Source organism: Rana temporaria, chromosome 7 (assembly GCF_905171775.1).
Source record: "Rana temporaria chromosome 7, aRanTem1.1, whole genome shotgun sequence".
Lineage (NCBI taxonomy): Eukaryota > Metazoa > Chordata > Amphibia > Anura > Ranidae > Rana > Rana temporaria.
In genome coordinates this window covers 131,681,991-131,698,310 of record NC_053495.1, presented here as the reverse complement: position 1 = coordinate 131,698,310, position 16,320 = coordinate 131,681,991, and the positions used below count along the sequence as shown (strand labels likewise).

General features: G+C 40.6%; 1 protein-coding gene across 1 annotated transcript in view; it reads left to right on the top strand.

Annotated features, from left to right (window-relative positions):
• Positions 1-16,320, top strand: part of DPYD (dihydropyrimidine dehydrogenase) — a 1,498,502-nt gene that overhangs the window by 1,052,156 nt on the left and 430,026 nt on the right. The window contains exon 16 of the mRNA XM_040359980.1: positions 14,617-14,700. Within this exon, the coding sequence (XP_040215914.1) occupies positions 14,617-14,700 (84 nt within the window). The remainder of the gene's footprint in view (positions 1-14,616; positions 14,701-16,320) is intronic.

The window sequence follows — 16,320 nt, the reverse complement described above, 5'->3', positions numbered from 1 at the left end:
TGAGGCCCTGCACTAATGTTGGATGAGAAGACATGGCTCTCATTCTCCACTCTAATTAGGCCCAAAGGTATTCTACTGGGTTGAGGTCAGGACTCTGTGCAGGCCAGTCAAGTTCCTCCATCCCAAACTAGCTCATCCATTTCTTTATAGACCTTGCTTTGTGCACTGGTTCAAATCATTTGGTAGATGGGGGATTATGGTGTGGGGTTGTTATTCAGGGGTTGAATGGGTTTCCAGTGAAGGGAACTCTTAAGGAATCAGCATGCTAAGAAATTCTGGACAGTTTCATGCTCCCAACTTTGTGAGAACAGTTTGGGGATAGCCACTTTCTGTTCCAACGTGAGTGCACACTAGTGCACAAAACAAGGTCCATAAAGACATGGAAGAGCGAGTTTGGGGTGGAGGAACTTGACTTGACTTTGAGTCCTGACCTAAACCCAATAAAGCACCTATGATATAAATTAGTAAAAAAACAGGGTGAACAGATATCTGCGCTAACTTAGAAATATAATAATAAGAGAAAAAGCAGCTAGCACAGTTTGTAGATAAAGCAAACCAAAGTCCAATAGTGCAGTGTTTCAGTAAATAGCATACAAATAATAATACAAATAATATAGTCCAAATAAGTGAGTATGGTCATCAATGAAGCTGATATAAAGGACCTCCACTAAAGCTTCAGTGTGCAGACAGAAAAAACACACCACACCACCATGCAATCGATCTGCTTACCAAAAAGACATCAATATGGGCATGGAAATCAAATAATGCATGAAGTCAGTGGCAGTCCCACTCTCCAACTTGATGGGTAGGTGAAAAGGATGTCCACAAAAAGCATCAATGGTATAGGAACGTCCAGAACTCACAAGGACCCAAAGGTATATATTGCAATAATCAACAGGAGTATGACCACATAGATGTTAGTGTCATGTCTCCAGCCCAACATCTTCCTTGTTTCCCTTTTAATAAGTTACTCGGTAAGCCCGCACCAATGCCTCTCTTGTCTTTCAGTAAGTCCCTTAATATGCCTTCTAGTATGCACTCCAGTACACCTCCTTTTCCAAAACTACCCATATACTCATTCTCCAATGTTCTGTCTCCATGGCCTATCCGACCTGTCAGCACATGGTAAAATCATTTTACCATGGACGCACTCCTAAACCTTGTTAATGGTCTTCCCTGAAGAGTTGAAGATGTTATAGCTTCAAAGGGTGGGCCAACTCAACTTTGAACCCTACAGACTAAGACTGGGATGTCATTAAAGTTCATGTGTGTGTAAAGGCAGAAGTCCCAATACTTTGATAATTTAGTGTGTATATAGATACCATTTGCGAGCTTTACAACAATGATACCATGACCCCTTTCAGTACTTTAGGGATCTCTTTCATCGTAGTGAACTTGCATGCCAACATCACTTCCTATAACACAGCCATACCTGTTGGTGCGAACTTGCCTATGGGTAATATCCGCCACTGCATTGCAGGGGTGTGGCTATTGCCTTGGAAACCACTATATCGGTACCATGACTCTCTGTGTGAAATGGCAATGCCCAGCAGTCATGTACAGTCATATATATATATATATTTATACCTGTGTATATATATATATATATATATATATATATATATATATATATATATATATATATATATATATATATATATATATATATATATATATATATATATATATACCTGTATGTATGTGTGTGTGTGTGTGTGTATATACTATATATATATATATATATATATATATATATATATATATATATATATATATATATATATATATATATATCTGGCAAGATCACCAGGTAATAGTAGAAAAATTACAGCAATCTTAAAAATAGGAAGTGGCTGAACTTAAACAGCAGTGTATGGTTTGTAACATATAACATTTTATACTTTGGGTTTGGCAACACTTTGAGTTTGAAAATGATTTAATGGATATTATGATATAAATTATTTAAATTCAAAACCTTTAATGTAAAAAAATAAATAAAAATAAAAAATGTATAGTATACGATCTTAAAAATCGCCTTTGCTTTCCTAAAACATTTAAGGTTCTGTAAATGATTTTTTTATACTTTCACATTAGCCAAGTATAACAGCCTGCTAATTGGTTTTGCTTCACAAAGTGTTTAATGTATCTAACTACATATTGCCTATTTTATATTTTCTCCTTACAATGTAAACTACTAATGGAAGGGAAAAACATACTTTGGGGATTTAGGGGAATGGGATTAAACATGATCAGTAATTGGCTTTCTGATCTTCAGGACTAGGTCCATTTTATACCTGTATTTACCTAATTGACCATGAAATCTTTTGTACAATCCATGCTTGACAAGAGCTTTGCTACTATAAGCAGTCTATGATGAATGACTTTATTATGTTGTGTTCTTCTTTTTTAGAAGGCTGCAGTGCTTAGTGTTCTTTTCATCTTTAATGGATGCCAATTTGCAAAAAAGGGGGCCTTGGATGGGGGTTTGATGTAGATTTACAATTCAATGAGCTGTATTATATACCATGTTAAAAACGACAGTCATTTTGTAAAATGTAGTTTATCCTATCCGTGTTTCATTTAACAAGCAGAACAAGGCTGAGAAGAGATCTCTGCTATGGATGTGACAGTATATTGGTTTATAGTTTCCATCGTATGTGTCGATTTACTTCAATATAAGGCCTCTGTTACACACCAAAGCAATTTAGAGCAGGCCTGTTTTGCACCAAAGTAGTCAATTGTGCATTATTGATTAAACAATAATTCTCAAAGTAAAGTGCCACGTTAGGCAGGGGTCAAGAGCTGAAAGCATAGCAGGGGCATTAAGTAGTAGTTTAGGCCACTTACAAAATGGATTACATATATTAATTCTAAGTCTTTTTTGCCAGCCATTTCTCAAACTGTTTTGTGTAGACATATGGGTTCTCTGTGAATAATGCAGTATGTTCTTTGCTAAATCACAGGGGATGACTTTGGTATTAATTGCTGAGTGATGATCTTACATAATGTAAAATGATAAACTAGACCCACTATTAAATAATGGAAGTAGGGCTTTGTGGGGGTTTTTTTTAAGCTTAAGAGGATCCACAACTTCCAGCATGCCCTGTGAGCCACTCTGAGACTTTTTGTGTAAACCCACATAAAAAAAAAACACCTGCAAGACAAATGCATAATGAGCTAGTATGCATAGCATACTAGCTCATTATGTAATACTCACCTGAGATTGAAGCCACCACTGCAGTGCGCGTACACAGCACTGGCCGGCGACATCGCAATGATGTCACTCTAAGGCCGGGTACACACGGACAAACATGTATGGTGAAAGCGGTCCGTCGGACCGTTTTCACCATACATGTCTGCCAGAGGGCTTCTGTACGATGGTTGTACACACCATCGTACAGAAGTCCGCGCGTAAACAATACGCGGGGCGTGTCCGTGGTGTCGCCGCGTCGATGACGCGGTGTCGCCGCGACAATGACGCAGCGACGTGGGCGGCCCGCCTTTAAAATGCTTCCACGCATGCGTCGAAGTCATTCGACGCATGCGAGGGACGGCGGGCGCCTGGACATGTACGGTAGGTCTGTACTGACGACCGTACATGTCCGAGCGGGCAGGATTCCAGCGGACTGTTTTAAAACAAGTCCAGGAATATTTGTCTGCTGGGAAAAGGCCCGGCGGGCAAATGTTTGCTGGAATTCGGCCCGCTCGCGCCCACACACGACCAAACATGTCTGCTGAAACTGGCCTGCGGACCAGTTTCAGCAGACATGTTTGGTCGTGAGTATGGGGCCTAAGGCATCCACGTGTACCTGCTGGTAACGGCACATTCACTGAAGCAATGGCAGGTACGTGCTATTGTTTCAGGGCACATGTGCCGATGCAAATACAGGGAATATCTCCTAAACCATGCAGGTTTAGAAGATATCCAGGATAGCTACAGGTAAGCCTTATTATCGTAAGTCTGTTATTTTTCAGTTTCTTTTAACAGACCTGCAGTAGCTATCCAGACAATGTAGCAGTTAGTGTTGAGAAAAAACATTTACCACTGACAGGAGTTCTTACAGTAATCAAGTTTTATTATTTTTTGTAAAACCTTTATTCCAAAAGGAAAAAAATAACTGCTGTACCTGCTTAAAAAGCATTAGCTAGAGCTTAGCTTAAATATGTTAGTCAAGTCCATCTAACTCTGCTAATCTCATACTATCCTCTCCCCATGCTGATAATGCTGCTCTCCAAACGTGCCTGCTTTATTTCTGCATCCAGAATGCAGACACTCTAATGCCGCGTACACATGGTTGGAATTTCTGACAAAAAATGTTCGATGTGAGCTTTTGGTCGGATATTGCAACCGTGTGTAGGCTCCATCAGACATTTGCTGTCGGAGTTTCCGACAACAAATGTTTGAGAGCTGGTTCTTAATTTTTTAGACAACAAAAGTTTTTGTCGGAAACTCTGATTGTCTGTATTATATTCCGACGCAAAAAGATCCTATGCATGCTCGGAATCAATTTGACGCAATCCCCGGAATAATTGAACTTAATTTTTCTCGGCTCGTCGTAGTGTTGTACGTGACCGCGTTCTTGACGTTCGGAATTTCCGACAACATTTGTGTGACCGTGTGTATGCAAGACAAATTTGTGTGTATGCAAAAAAAAAATCCACGGTTTTGTTGTCGTAATGTCTGATCGTGTGTACGCGACATAAGACAGGAAGTGTGTTACTTGCTGTGTGTTGCTCTGTGTTACTTTCACTGGGTGAAATTAAGAGAAAAGGGGCCTAAAAAAGAAAATGCAGCCACCACATCTAAGGATGGGTACGCTGCAATATATTACATTTTTGATTAGGGGATTAATACTACTGTGTTTTGGAGGATTTTGGATAGATACCGAATCTACAGAAATCTTCACTAATTCATCACTTAACCTTGAATACTTTGAACTGGCCTGGATACCAATCAAGTGAAGGTACTCCTTACAATGGAAAAACTGCAGAAGTTATCGCTTCAGATCTGCTTACTATGTGCTCACAAGTCATGTGGTACTATCCTTTGAGAGGATTCTCTATGAGCTACATCCCACTAAGATATTGCAGTATGAGTTCTTGTTGCTGACTGTGGAACATCACTGGACATGGAGATCAAGGAACAGACATATCCTTATTTTGGTGGCTTTGCTCTCACCTACTACTTGCTGGGAAGTTGTTTTTGCCTCTGCAATTGAAGATAATAATTATGGATGCCAGCCTGCATGGCTGGGAAGGAGTAGTGGTCCTACAATCCACTCGGGGGGTCTAAGAGACCAGAATATTATCTGTTTCCCATCAATGTGCTGGAACTTTAAATGATCAGATAGACCCTGGGTTGATAATCTTCTTCGGTACAACAAGACAGTGACACTGTCCTGGTTTATGTAAAGCATTGGGGGGACCAAGAACATAGCAGCAGTGCTAGAATAGTCCCTTATCCTGAATTGGGCAGAACGTCCCTTTTCAGCTTTGTTGGCAGAATTCATACTAAGAATAGAAAACTGGCAGGTGGATTATCTCAGCCTAAGAAACCATGGATCAGAGAGTGGACCCTTTATCTAAGGAAATCTGTCAGCTTTGGGGGACCCCAGATGACAATCCCCTGGCATTACATCTCAATTGGAAGGTGGACAGACTTGTAGAAAGAGCAAGAGCACTCTCATTTATTCTTACCTGTTGATGAAACTGTAGCCGGGACTGCTAAGCCAAATAGAGATTGAGGGGATCAGCAGTGATCCTAATTTCTCTAGATTGACATCAAAGGTCCTGTTATGAGCATCTTTTTTTCTGGCATTGGATGATCCATAGCAGCTACAGCTCCAAGAAGACCTGCTGTATTAAAGGCCTATTTACCACTCCACTGACTGTAACACCTTGGCTGTTGAAAGCTAAGTAATGAGGGAAAGAGGGTTGTTGGATGCATTTTGCATGATATGAATCCTACCCTCATTATTTTTTAAGCTGCCCATCTCCTGGCCTTCTCTCTAGTGTGGAGTGGAAAAGCAGCTGGCCTTAAAGTATAACTAAAGACAAAACTTTTTTTGTTGGAAAGAGTGCAGAGGGATTATAACGCTTGCCAGTTTTCATTGCTGTCTGTGATCCAGTTATAGAAATGTACCCTCTCTATTTGTCCTGTTTACCAACATGATTGAAAGTAAAAGAAAATCCCAAATTTTGGGTTGTCCCTAGAAATGTAATAGATGCAAACTCTTCCAATAGGGACACTAGGTCTGGTGACCTGGTGGTCCCCAAAGAATTCTCTTAATTTGTAGGGTTTTCCTCTCACTTCCTGTTTGGCTATGGGACAGGAAGTGAAGGGAAATCTCCATGATAGGACACAGATGGCAGAAAAATAAAATCTGTCAGGGGTTAAAACCCTCCCTTGCTCTATCCAAAATGAAAAAAAAATGGTTCCTATAGTTCTACGCCGGCCTTGGTGGTTTTGTGCCAACATCTGCTGGCATCACTGCCACTTAAAAAAAAATTCCCAAAGGAAAACACTGCGCTAGATAAAATTGTGAATTAATAATTAGCTGCCAGTACAAAAAAAATTGTGATACAAAAATTCCTAAAACATGTGTAATATACAGTACAGCGCTCAAAAGAATCATTTGAAAAAGATCTAAAATAAATTGAATTGATCTTATATATAACAGTGATAGGTCATATATGAGAAAAAATTCTCGCAGTGGCAATTCATATAGAGAAACCAGTGAAAGTGACACAAAAAAACATGTGTGAATAAAGAAAAAGTCCCCCTGAATTGAATATATGCAGGAACATACGAAAAATCAGTCCTTGTAGGATAAACCTGTCCTTAAGGGGTTAAATCCAAATGAACACCCAAAGAAAGAGGTTGCAGGATAGAGATATCTTCATCCACCATGAAAGCACCCAAAATGGTATTGCAGTCTCCTTACCCTGTCAATGTGACCACCATTACAGTGATCTCAACACGCCTGGGGATTTTAGGTCTCCCTCTGGACCCTCTGTGGGATGTGTGGGGTGGTATCTGTTATCTTTCAGCACCATCCACGCCCACAGCCAATGGTGTAAACGACAAGTTTTCTTGGGGGATTTTCAAACCTGATCTGCTGTGGCTGCTCCTTCCACTTGTTCACATCTTTATTCAGTTACACATGTTGGGCAAACAAGTGGGTACCACTCCAAACAACTTTTGGCTTACAACACATTTGCATATGCTGACGATAACCTGGGTACTGGTCAGTTCTGCAGCCGTTTTCAATATAGATGAGAGATGAAAATGCTGGCACTCCAGAATAGATTAGAATACATTTTGCTTTATTAGATAATCTGGTTAAAAATCTCAGGACATATATTACTGAATACATACTGACATGTGAAATGTGTTTACTTACTGTCCTGGGACTGTGTGCATTTATTGTGATTTTTAACTAGATTAACTAATAAAGAAACTGTTATTCTCCTCTATCCTGAAGTGCCGCCATTCTCATCTATCAGTTACTCATGTTGGTGCTTCAGTCAAGCCTCTGTTTTCACCACAGGACCTTAATGTAGTATTCTTGGTATTGTATAAACTTCTCTTTGATTATATTAAAAAGAAAATGTAAAGTGAAGTGCCACACCACTATCAAAATGTCGAAATACAACAAAGAGTAACCAACACATTTTGGGGGACCGAAAATACCACCTTCAGGTATTGAGATTGAAAACAATGTGACTAGAAATAAACTGGACTGTAATCACTAGCACAGGTCAACTTGTCAACAGCTGGTTTGGCAGTTAAAATCACAGCTCCTACTACTGTCATTACCTCAGAAAGTGGCTTTCCTAGTTGTCATAATTTCTGCACTGGCACAGCTCTGTCCAGCTCTGTTCTGTGCAGGCACTGCTTTATTCGTTTCCAGCTCTGTTCAGGCATTGATGATTACAGATCTGTCCTTCTCATTTTCAGTTTTTTTCCAGCTCTTCCTGCTGCTGCTCAGGATTTTTTTTACATGCTGATGACCATGGGAGTGGTGTGGAGAAGGAGAAGTATGGCCAAAGCTTGTTTCACTGTACTTCTCCTGTTGATCACAGGAGTGCAGTTCATTCTGCACTCCTGTGACCCATTTTCAGCAGGCAGAGGGCTAAAGCCAATGTCGGCTGACACCACAGGTCCAAGCTGGGGAAAGATTGCGACAATATGGTCAAAATCCACCCACATGCCTGGGCCAGCACTTGGCTCAGGCTCTCAGCGTGCCGTTGAGAGCTTGAGCCAGACACTTCCACCCGCTCCAAAGTCCAGTGCTCCAGTGAGCGTAGAGGGGGGGCAGAGCAGACAGTGGTGACTGAGAGTCACCATCTCTCTGCTCAGGGAGCACTGCAAACCAAGAAATCAGTGTTGTTTTTTATCGCTCGGTTCTCAGTCTTAGAGCCGACGGGTAACAGATGCAGCACTCGACCAATGAGGCATCCACCTGGTAAGTATGATTCTTTTTTTCCATACTTCTCTTTTAAACACTAGCCCTCAAACAGGTTGTTGCTGTGCCTTCAAACCATCTGCCTTAGAGCAGTAGGAGAGAGAAATGCATATTTTCCGGACATGTCTAGGAATCCAGAGAGTTGCAGGAAAAGAAGTTAGACATGTGCTTGTGTCTGAGAATAATGAGTAAATAGTAACTTTGCTACAATGTCAATTCAGAAAAGATCCATGCTGCATTCTGCAAGAGTAGATGGTAACATGGAAAATATTACTTGACAGCTTATTCTGCCTGCTGTTTATTTACAGTATATGTTTAAGATTTTATTGTCCTGTTCATTGTATAGTGCTGTTTTATATGAACTATGTGTCTGAGACACAAAAAAAGATTGTAAAAGCTTCAGCTATCATTTGTCTTAGGAAATGGCTGTTCTGCATTGCTCTCAAGTTATGATTCAGGTTCAAGTAATTGTCCTATAACAGTCATTCCTCAGTGCAGTTTTTAATTTTATTGACATCTATATGGCAACATAGCAGACAAATTCTTTCCCAAATAAACCTATCATAAAATAAATACAGTGAATGCTACTGCTAACCACCTTCTATAAAAAAACGCTTACTGCCAGTTAAAGTGGATGTAAACCCTCACATATACCCAAGTAAGCGAACAGCCTCAGATTATACACAGAGACAAGATGCATGTTCCTACATACGTTTTACATGTATATCTGCAGTCTTTAGCTTTTATATACTGTTTAGAAAGTGCACATTGTGTTAGAATTTTCTCTTCCTGATTCACCTGTGGGTGTGGATTCTTGCCATACACTGTGAGCCAGCTGATTGAAAGAAAGGTACACACCCCCTCTCCACATAGTCAGAGACTTGCAGAGCTGTGCTGGGAATTGACCAACTCTCTGCTAATATATTTATAGCACCCACCTTGACACAAAATTCAGCCTGGTTTTATCACAGTTGACTGAGAACTTGTCAGAAGTTATCATGCAGAAGAACAGAGCAGGAGAGAGCCACGGGACTTAGGGCTTTGAAGAGAGATAAGAAAACACTACACTACATGTGTCCAGCTCAAATTTCATGAATCGGGTTTACATCCACTTTAAGCTGGACTGCTTGCTATAATACTTTCTGAATCAAGATTGCAGATTAGTAAAGTGTGAGCAAAGCAGACACCTTTATCTTCATTGATTCAGACTATTGGAGAAAAAAAGATGGGTAAAAAATGTTAGCCTTCATGTTTAGGAACATGAAGGCTAACTGAAGTTGAGCTAATATTTAAATACGTACAGCATGTATACCTGCCTGTAAGTATTTACAATTCTGTTTGTAATGCAAATGTTCCTCCCCAACAGCATAGCCAGGTCGCTGATCTTCCCTTTCTCTGCTATGTTTAAGCAGTAGAACCTGTTCTAGGGCCCACCCCCAGTTTGCTGACTACAAAATAAGATATATTGGGATTCATTTTCTAAAACTGCAAAATCTGGTGCAGCTGTACATGGTAGCCAATCAACTTCTAACTTCAGTTAGTTCAATTAAGCTTTGACAATAAAACCTGGAAGCTGATTGATTTCTATGCAGAGCTGCACCACATTTTGCACTCTCCAGTTTTAATAAATCAACCACTAGGTGTCATCGCTCACACAGCTCTCTTCTTCCACCAGCAAATTAGCAGTGGATTGACACCACTGTGCAATCCAATAGAGCATGATTGGCTAATAGTAATGACACCCCTTCTTGTGGTATATTGCTTATTTTGAAGCAAATTGTAGGTAAAAACATCAAGACAAAATTTATTTATTTATAACAGTTTTAAAATATGTCATTATTAGGGGCTTGCACCACATATGGGAAAGCCATTGTAATCTCCTGAGCCCCATAACATCAGCTCTGGTTACCTAGAAGCTACCATTTATATCACATTCATAAGGAAGAAATGCTAAATCCTCCACAGTGATTTTAATGATGAGCCGTTTTATAGGCTGTAACCTTCATGTAGTTATTTGCTCCAGTATTATGTGAAAGACAAAAGAACAGTGTGGAGTAATCCTCCCTCCATGTGGTACTAATCCTCACTCCATGGGATCGTGCTTATGTTATGCATGCTGTATCAGCTGTGTAAGGGCACATGTTGTTCTTTGAAGATGTCTTTCTTATTATGTGCTTGTGATCAGTACAGGACAGGTAATTCTCTTTTTTTCCAAAGCATCCCCTATTCAAAGACATATCAGGTCAATAGTTATAAGCTGCTCAGAAGACTTTATGGCTACAAGTTAATGAAAGGGATGCTAATATTCATATTAAGAGATATGTTAAACTATAACATATTTTTATATTTTATTAAATACATGTGCTAATTGGTAAATTTTATTAAAGAAGATTTTCTCTAAGCAACACTGATATAACATAAACAAACTAAATTTCAGAATCTTCCTCTATTTCCAAAATAGCACTATGTTCTCTGAAAGCATTGTGTTGGTAAAGGTCCCACTCCCATATGTTGTAAGTTATCAATTAAAGGGACATGAATTTAAAAAAAGTAGAACTTCTAATTTATAAGGCTACTTTAGACATTTTAATTGTGGTTAAAAGTGATGAGATTGGGTTTGCTCCAGACCCAGAAGTTAGCGTTCATTGCACAATGACCAATAAACTGTAGGTAGTGGATTCCCTTCTCCGCAGCTGACATAAACGAAGGGGCAAGAATGTTTATGACATCATTTACCTGATATAGACACATGGACATATTAGACAAAATAATTTAAAACCATTCAGCTCTGCAGTCCATTTCAGACTGGGCAATTTTGAATACACTGTAGAAACCACACACAAGAAGGTGCAAGCACCTAGCGCATTACCACCATAACCATTTATTATAAACGCAACAAAATTATACTCACAAACACAGATAAAATCAGGCTTATCAAAAACACAGCTCCAACAGGTGAGATGGGTATCCTCTTCCAATGCCACACGGTGGAGAAGCTTAGGCAGTTGGGGGAACAATCCCCCTTCCTCAGAGCTCTCGCCCACAGCTCATTTGCCGGGTAATGACTGCTAACATCTGGGTTCAGATCGAACCCAAGGCCATCCCTTGGCTGTTCTTGAACCTGCATGTATTCTTTTAACCCCCAATTATAAACTGCAAGTGCGATCTAAGGCACTGATGCCTCTGACTAGGAGATTTAGAGTGAGATTTAAGGACTTTACTTACTGTACTGCTCACTGTTCTCTTTGCTTTAGGCTCTGACACGAGAAAGCTAAACCCCCCTTTTCCAAGATGCTAACCTCCACACAAAAACACAGGGCAGAACAAGGCATGTTACCAATGGGGAACATATCAGCTGCAGGAAGGCCATGGGCAATACTAATAACTGGTCCTTTTTCTGGTCCTTTTTCTTCTGCTTGAATACGCATAGACAAACTTTTTTGGGGATAAAATAGGGAAGGGTTAGAACCCATGTCAGTTAATTTTTTGCTGTCTATCATTGGCAAAATTTTCCTTCACTTCCTGTCTTAGACACACAACAGGAAATAAGTGGAAATTATCCAGCATGAAGGGAATCCTCCTATTAGACCGCTGTTCCAAAACTGGTATCACCATTAAAAAATGTCCCCCTATCTTTTATTCTTGGGACAATTCTAACATTTTGGATTTTCCCCTATTTTATTCCAATTTATTCATCAGTGACAATGATCACAAGCACTAATAGAAAAGGGAATCTCCCCTCAAAAAAGATTTTGCCTAAACTTTAACATTCAACAGCCAAAACTTTGCCTTTGTTTGGATAGACTGGGGAAGGGTCACAACCCTCTTGGGTTTTTACTGCTATCCATTGCTGTGTTAGAGAGATTTCCCCTCATTCCCGCACCTGGTGACAATGGTTTCACCAAACAGAAAGTAAGGATAAATCTCCAATGGTAACAAAAAAAATATTAAAAACAGTTTTAGTAAAGCAGAGGAAGGCTACAACCCTGTTCAGCTTTTTGTTTGTTATGTCAATGCTGAAAAATTTCCCTCATTTCAAAGTAGATAAAACCATTGTCTAATGGATCACTGAATAGCGGTAAAACCTGACACTGGTTTTAACCCTTCCTTACTTTATTTAAAACTGAAAAATATTTTGTCCTAGATGTAAATGAAAAAGCAAATACCACTTTTAGTTATAAGGTCCCGACCTCCTCTCATCTTCCTGGGCTTCCCCAGTGACTTAGCAGAGGGTACATCAGAGGGTGTGGGGTCACGTGACGGGTGGCCCTGCCTCCTCTATATAAGTAATGTCACAGCTTCAGCGCGTAATTCGCTGGGCTGTGTCCAGCGGTGAGAGGAGGTCGGGGATGCTGCGCTCCAGATGAATGGATCTTCTCATCGCTGGAGCGGAGATCACCCGTCGCTGGATCTTCTCATTGCTGGAGATCACCCGCAGCCGTCGCAGGATCGGGACAACGTTGAAGCAGGAAGCCGGGAACGAGTGGGTTATCACCACTGGAGTTTTTTTTTTTATTATTAATAAAGGACTTTATTCTACGGTGTGTGTGTGTGTTTTTTTACAAGACTTTACACTTCCTTCGTGAAATGGTAGGGGTACAGTGTACCCCATTACCATTTCACACAGGGGGGGTCAGGATCTGGGGGTCCCCTTTGTTAGATTCTGATAAGCCTTCCACCCGCATACCCCCACAACCACCGGGCAAGGGTTGTGGGGATGAGACCCTTGTCCCCATCAACATGGGGACATCCTCCCCATGTTGAAGGCATGTGGCCTGGTGCGGTTCAGGAGAGGGGGGGCCGCACTCTGTCCCCCCCTCTTTTCTGCGGCCAGCCAGATCAACGTGCTCGGATAACGGGTCTGGTTATGGATATTTAGGGGGAACCGCACGTCATTTTTGTTTTAAATTGACGGCGGGGTTCCCCTTAATATCCATACCAGACCTGAAGGGTCTGGTTATGGATATTTAGGGGGAACCGCACTTCATTTTTTTTTTAAATTGACGGTGGGGTTCCCCTTAATATCCATACCAGACCTAAAGGGTCTGGTTATTGAATTTGCGGGGACCTTCGCGCTTTTTTTTCCCGAACTCCGATCCCGGACCCAAACTTTTTCCAATTATTCGGGTTCGGGTCCGGGTTTACAGTTCGTGTTCGCTCAACCCTAATCGCTTTTATTAACAGTTGACATTTTTACTCAGCGCCAACAGCACAGCTATTACTATATTTTGGTACTCCAGTGCTGTAACTTTTGGTCTAAGCTCAAGCAGCTGCAGAGTTTCATGCAGCTGCTGTACCCCCACCCTCTTCTTCCTACCCACTAACAGAGCCCTTTGTATTGTATGAATCCATTCACATAATACAAAAGCTGCCTGAGAATGGACAGCAGAGTGGAGGGGTAGGTAGAGATGCTGTGTGTGGAAAGACAGTGTCTCTTCTGTTAGCACCCCCAGTGCTCAGTTAAACTGTTTGTTGTAAACAGTTTTGCACCCCCATTGAACTTTAACCATAGTAATCCAGCAAAGTGACTGAATTCCTGGAGTTCAGCTTTAATCATTTAATAAGATGACATGGAATTAAACATTCAACACATCTCAGGGGTTGAGATAACTCCCTCTTCATTATGGGAATTTAAAGATTTTAAAGAACTTTTACTTTGGACTCTAAAAACGAATGTTGTGGTACTATCAACACTTTATGTATCTTAGATTTGTATTGCTATCTGTGGCACAATTCTTTTCACTTTCCGTGTGCTCATAGGAATCTCCTCATCAGGAACTCAGAGAACAATAGAAACATGAAAGTGTTTCCAAACTTTTCTCACTCTACTAAGAAAGTGATTTTATTGTCTTATGTATCCTCATTAGAAATGTACCCCTCCTGGTCACCACATGAGAAATGTTGATTTGTAAGTGATTATAAGCCAAACTCCTAGTGATCACTAACAGTACCCTCTCATATTAAGTTTCTACTGTTGTAGAGGTCTCCATGTCTGTATTGCATGTCAGAAAGCCAACAGAATAGAAATATTGACACACATAAAACAAGAGCCTGGCATCTAAACAGTTACAGTTTATTTAATTTGCATTACAGTACCTTTCCTTATAAAACATGAACCTCTAATTGTTTTCTATTCTCTCCATTTTAGTCTTCTGGAGCAGATGCCCTGGAATTAAACCTTTCTTGTCCCCATGGAATGGGGGAAAGAGGCATGGGTCTTGCTTGTGGACAGGTGAGAACGTTTCTTCTGCTTGATAAGAAATTTACTTGGAGAAATGATTGATAATTGATTAGCACTGAAACAACATTGGATTTGTTCTGGTAATGTCTGCAAACATTAGGACATTATGTAAGGGGTATTGTCATATGATTGTACAGTGGAAAGATGTACATTCTACCATATGTACTGTATGTGCTACCTTGCGAAGGTATTTTGTATAGAATCTTGTATTTTTCATGCAATTACACAGCATTCTAATTGGCTTGCATAGAGGAATAAAAATAGACCAAATGCATCAAATACAAACTTATTGTATTTATTAAAAATCAAATAATCCATGGCAAAGCAACAATAGGCATAAGCTGACATTGCTGAATACCTGCCAATACAAGTTCAAGCACAGTACTGCTGACTCTTCAAAAATGTTTCATAAATTCCCCCCCCCCCCCCCCATTATACCTATGGTGAGCTATACAAATACGATTCTTTTTAACATCTATGTAATTAGGGAGAGCATTTATTAAAAATCAAATAATCCATGGCAAAGCAACAATAGGCATAAGCTGACATTGCTGAATACCTGCCAATACAAGTTCAAGCACAGTACTGCTGACTCTTCAAAAATGTTTCATAAATTCCCCCCCCCCCATTATACCTATGGCGAGCTATACAAATACGATTCTTTTTAACATCTATAGCTCTTTCTGGGAGCTATCTTACCATTTAAGTAACACTGCCAAGATATCGCCCTACTTTTATATGCGTTGTCTGTTTCTTGTTCCCCGATACTCTGCCTAAGGGCTATGTCCCCCCCCCCCTTTCTTGCAAACATGGAAATGGGATTTGGGCAGGAAATGTATGAGTAAACAGAGGGACCACATCCTTTTCTTTGCTCACCACTATATATATAGTAGATACCAATAGGGATGAGCTTCGAGTTCGAGTCGAACTCATGTTCGACTCGAACATTGCCTGTTCGCCTGTTCGGCGAACAACGAACAATTAGGGGTGTTCGTGGCAAATTCGAAAAGCCGCGGAACACCCTGTTAAAGTCTATGGGAGAAATCTAAAGTGTTAATTTTAAAGGCTAATATGCAATTTATTGTCCTAAAAAGTGTTTGGGGACCTGGGTCCTGTCCCAAGAAACATGGGCCAGATCCTCAAAAGAGATACGGCGGAGTAACTGCTGTTACTCCATCATATCCCTTGTCCTAACTTTGGAACTGATCCACAGAAGCAGTTTTCCAAAGTTAGGCAGAAGATCCGGCATGTGTAATTGAATTACACTGCCGAATCTTAGGATGCAGTACCGCATCCGCCGCTGGGGGCATTTCGAGTCGAAATGCCGTTTCTAGTATGCAAATTAGCACTTAAGGCGATCCACAAAGCTTTCCAGCTTCGTTTTGTCGCCGTAAGTTTTAGTTTGCAAGTGTAAAACTAGGGCTGATGTTACAAAGTGTAAACTAGTCACACCATGTAAAAGCCCATTCCAGCGACGGCATTTGGTATGCATTCCCGAGGGAGAACTCCTTGGCAATTTGTAAAAACAAAACCGGCATGGGTTCCCCCCCAGGGGCATACCAGGCCCTTAGGTCTGGTATGGGTTGTAAGGAGACCCCCCTACGCCGAAAA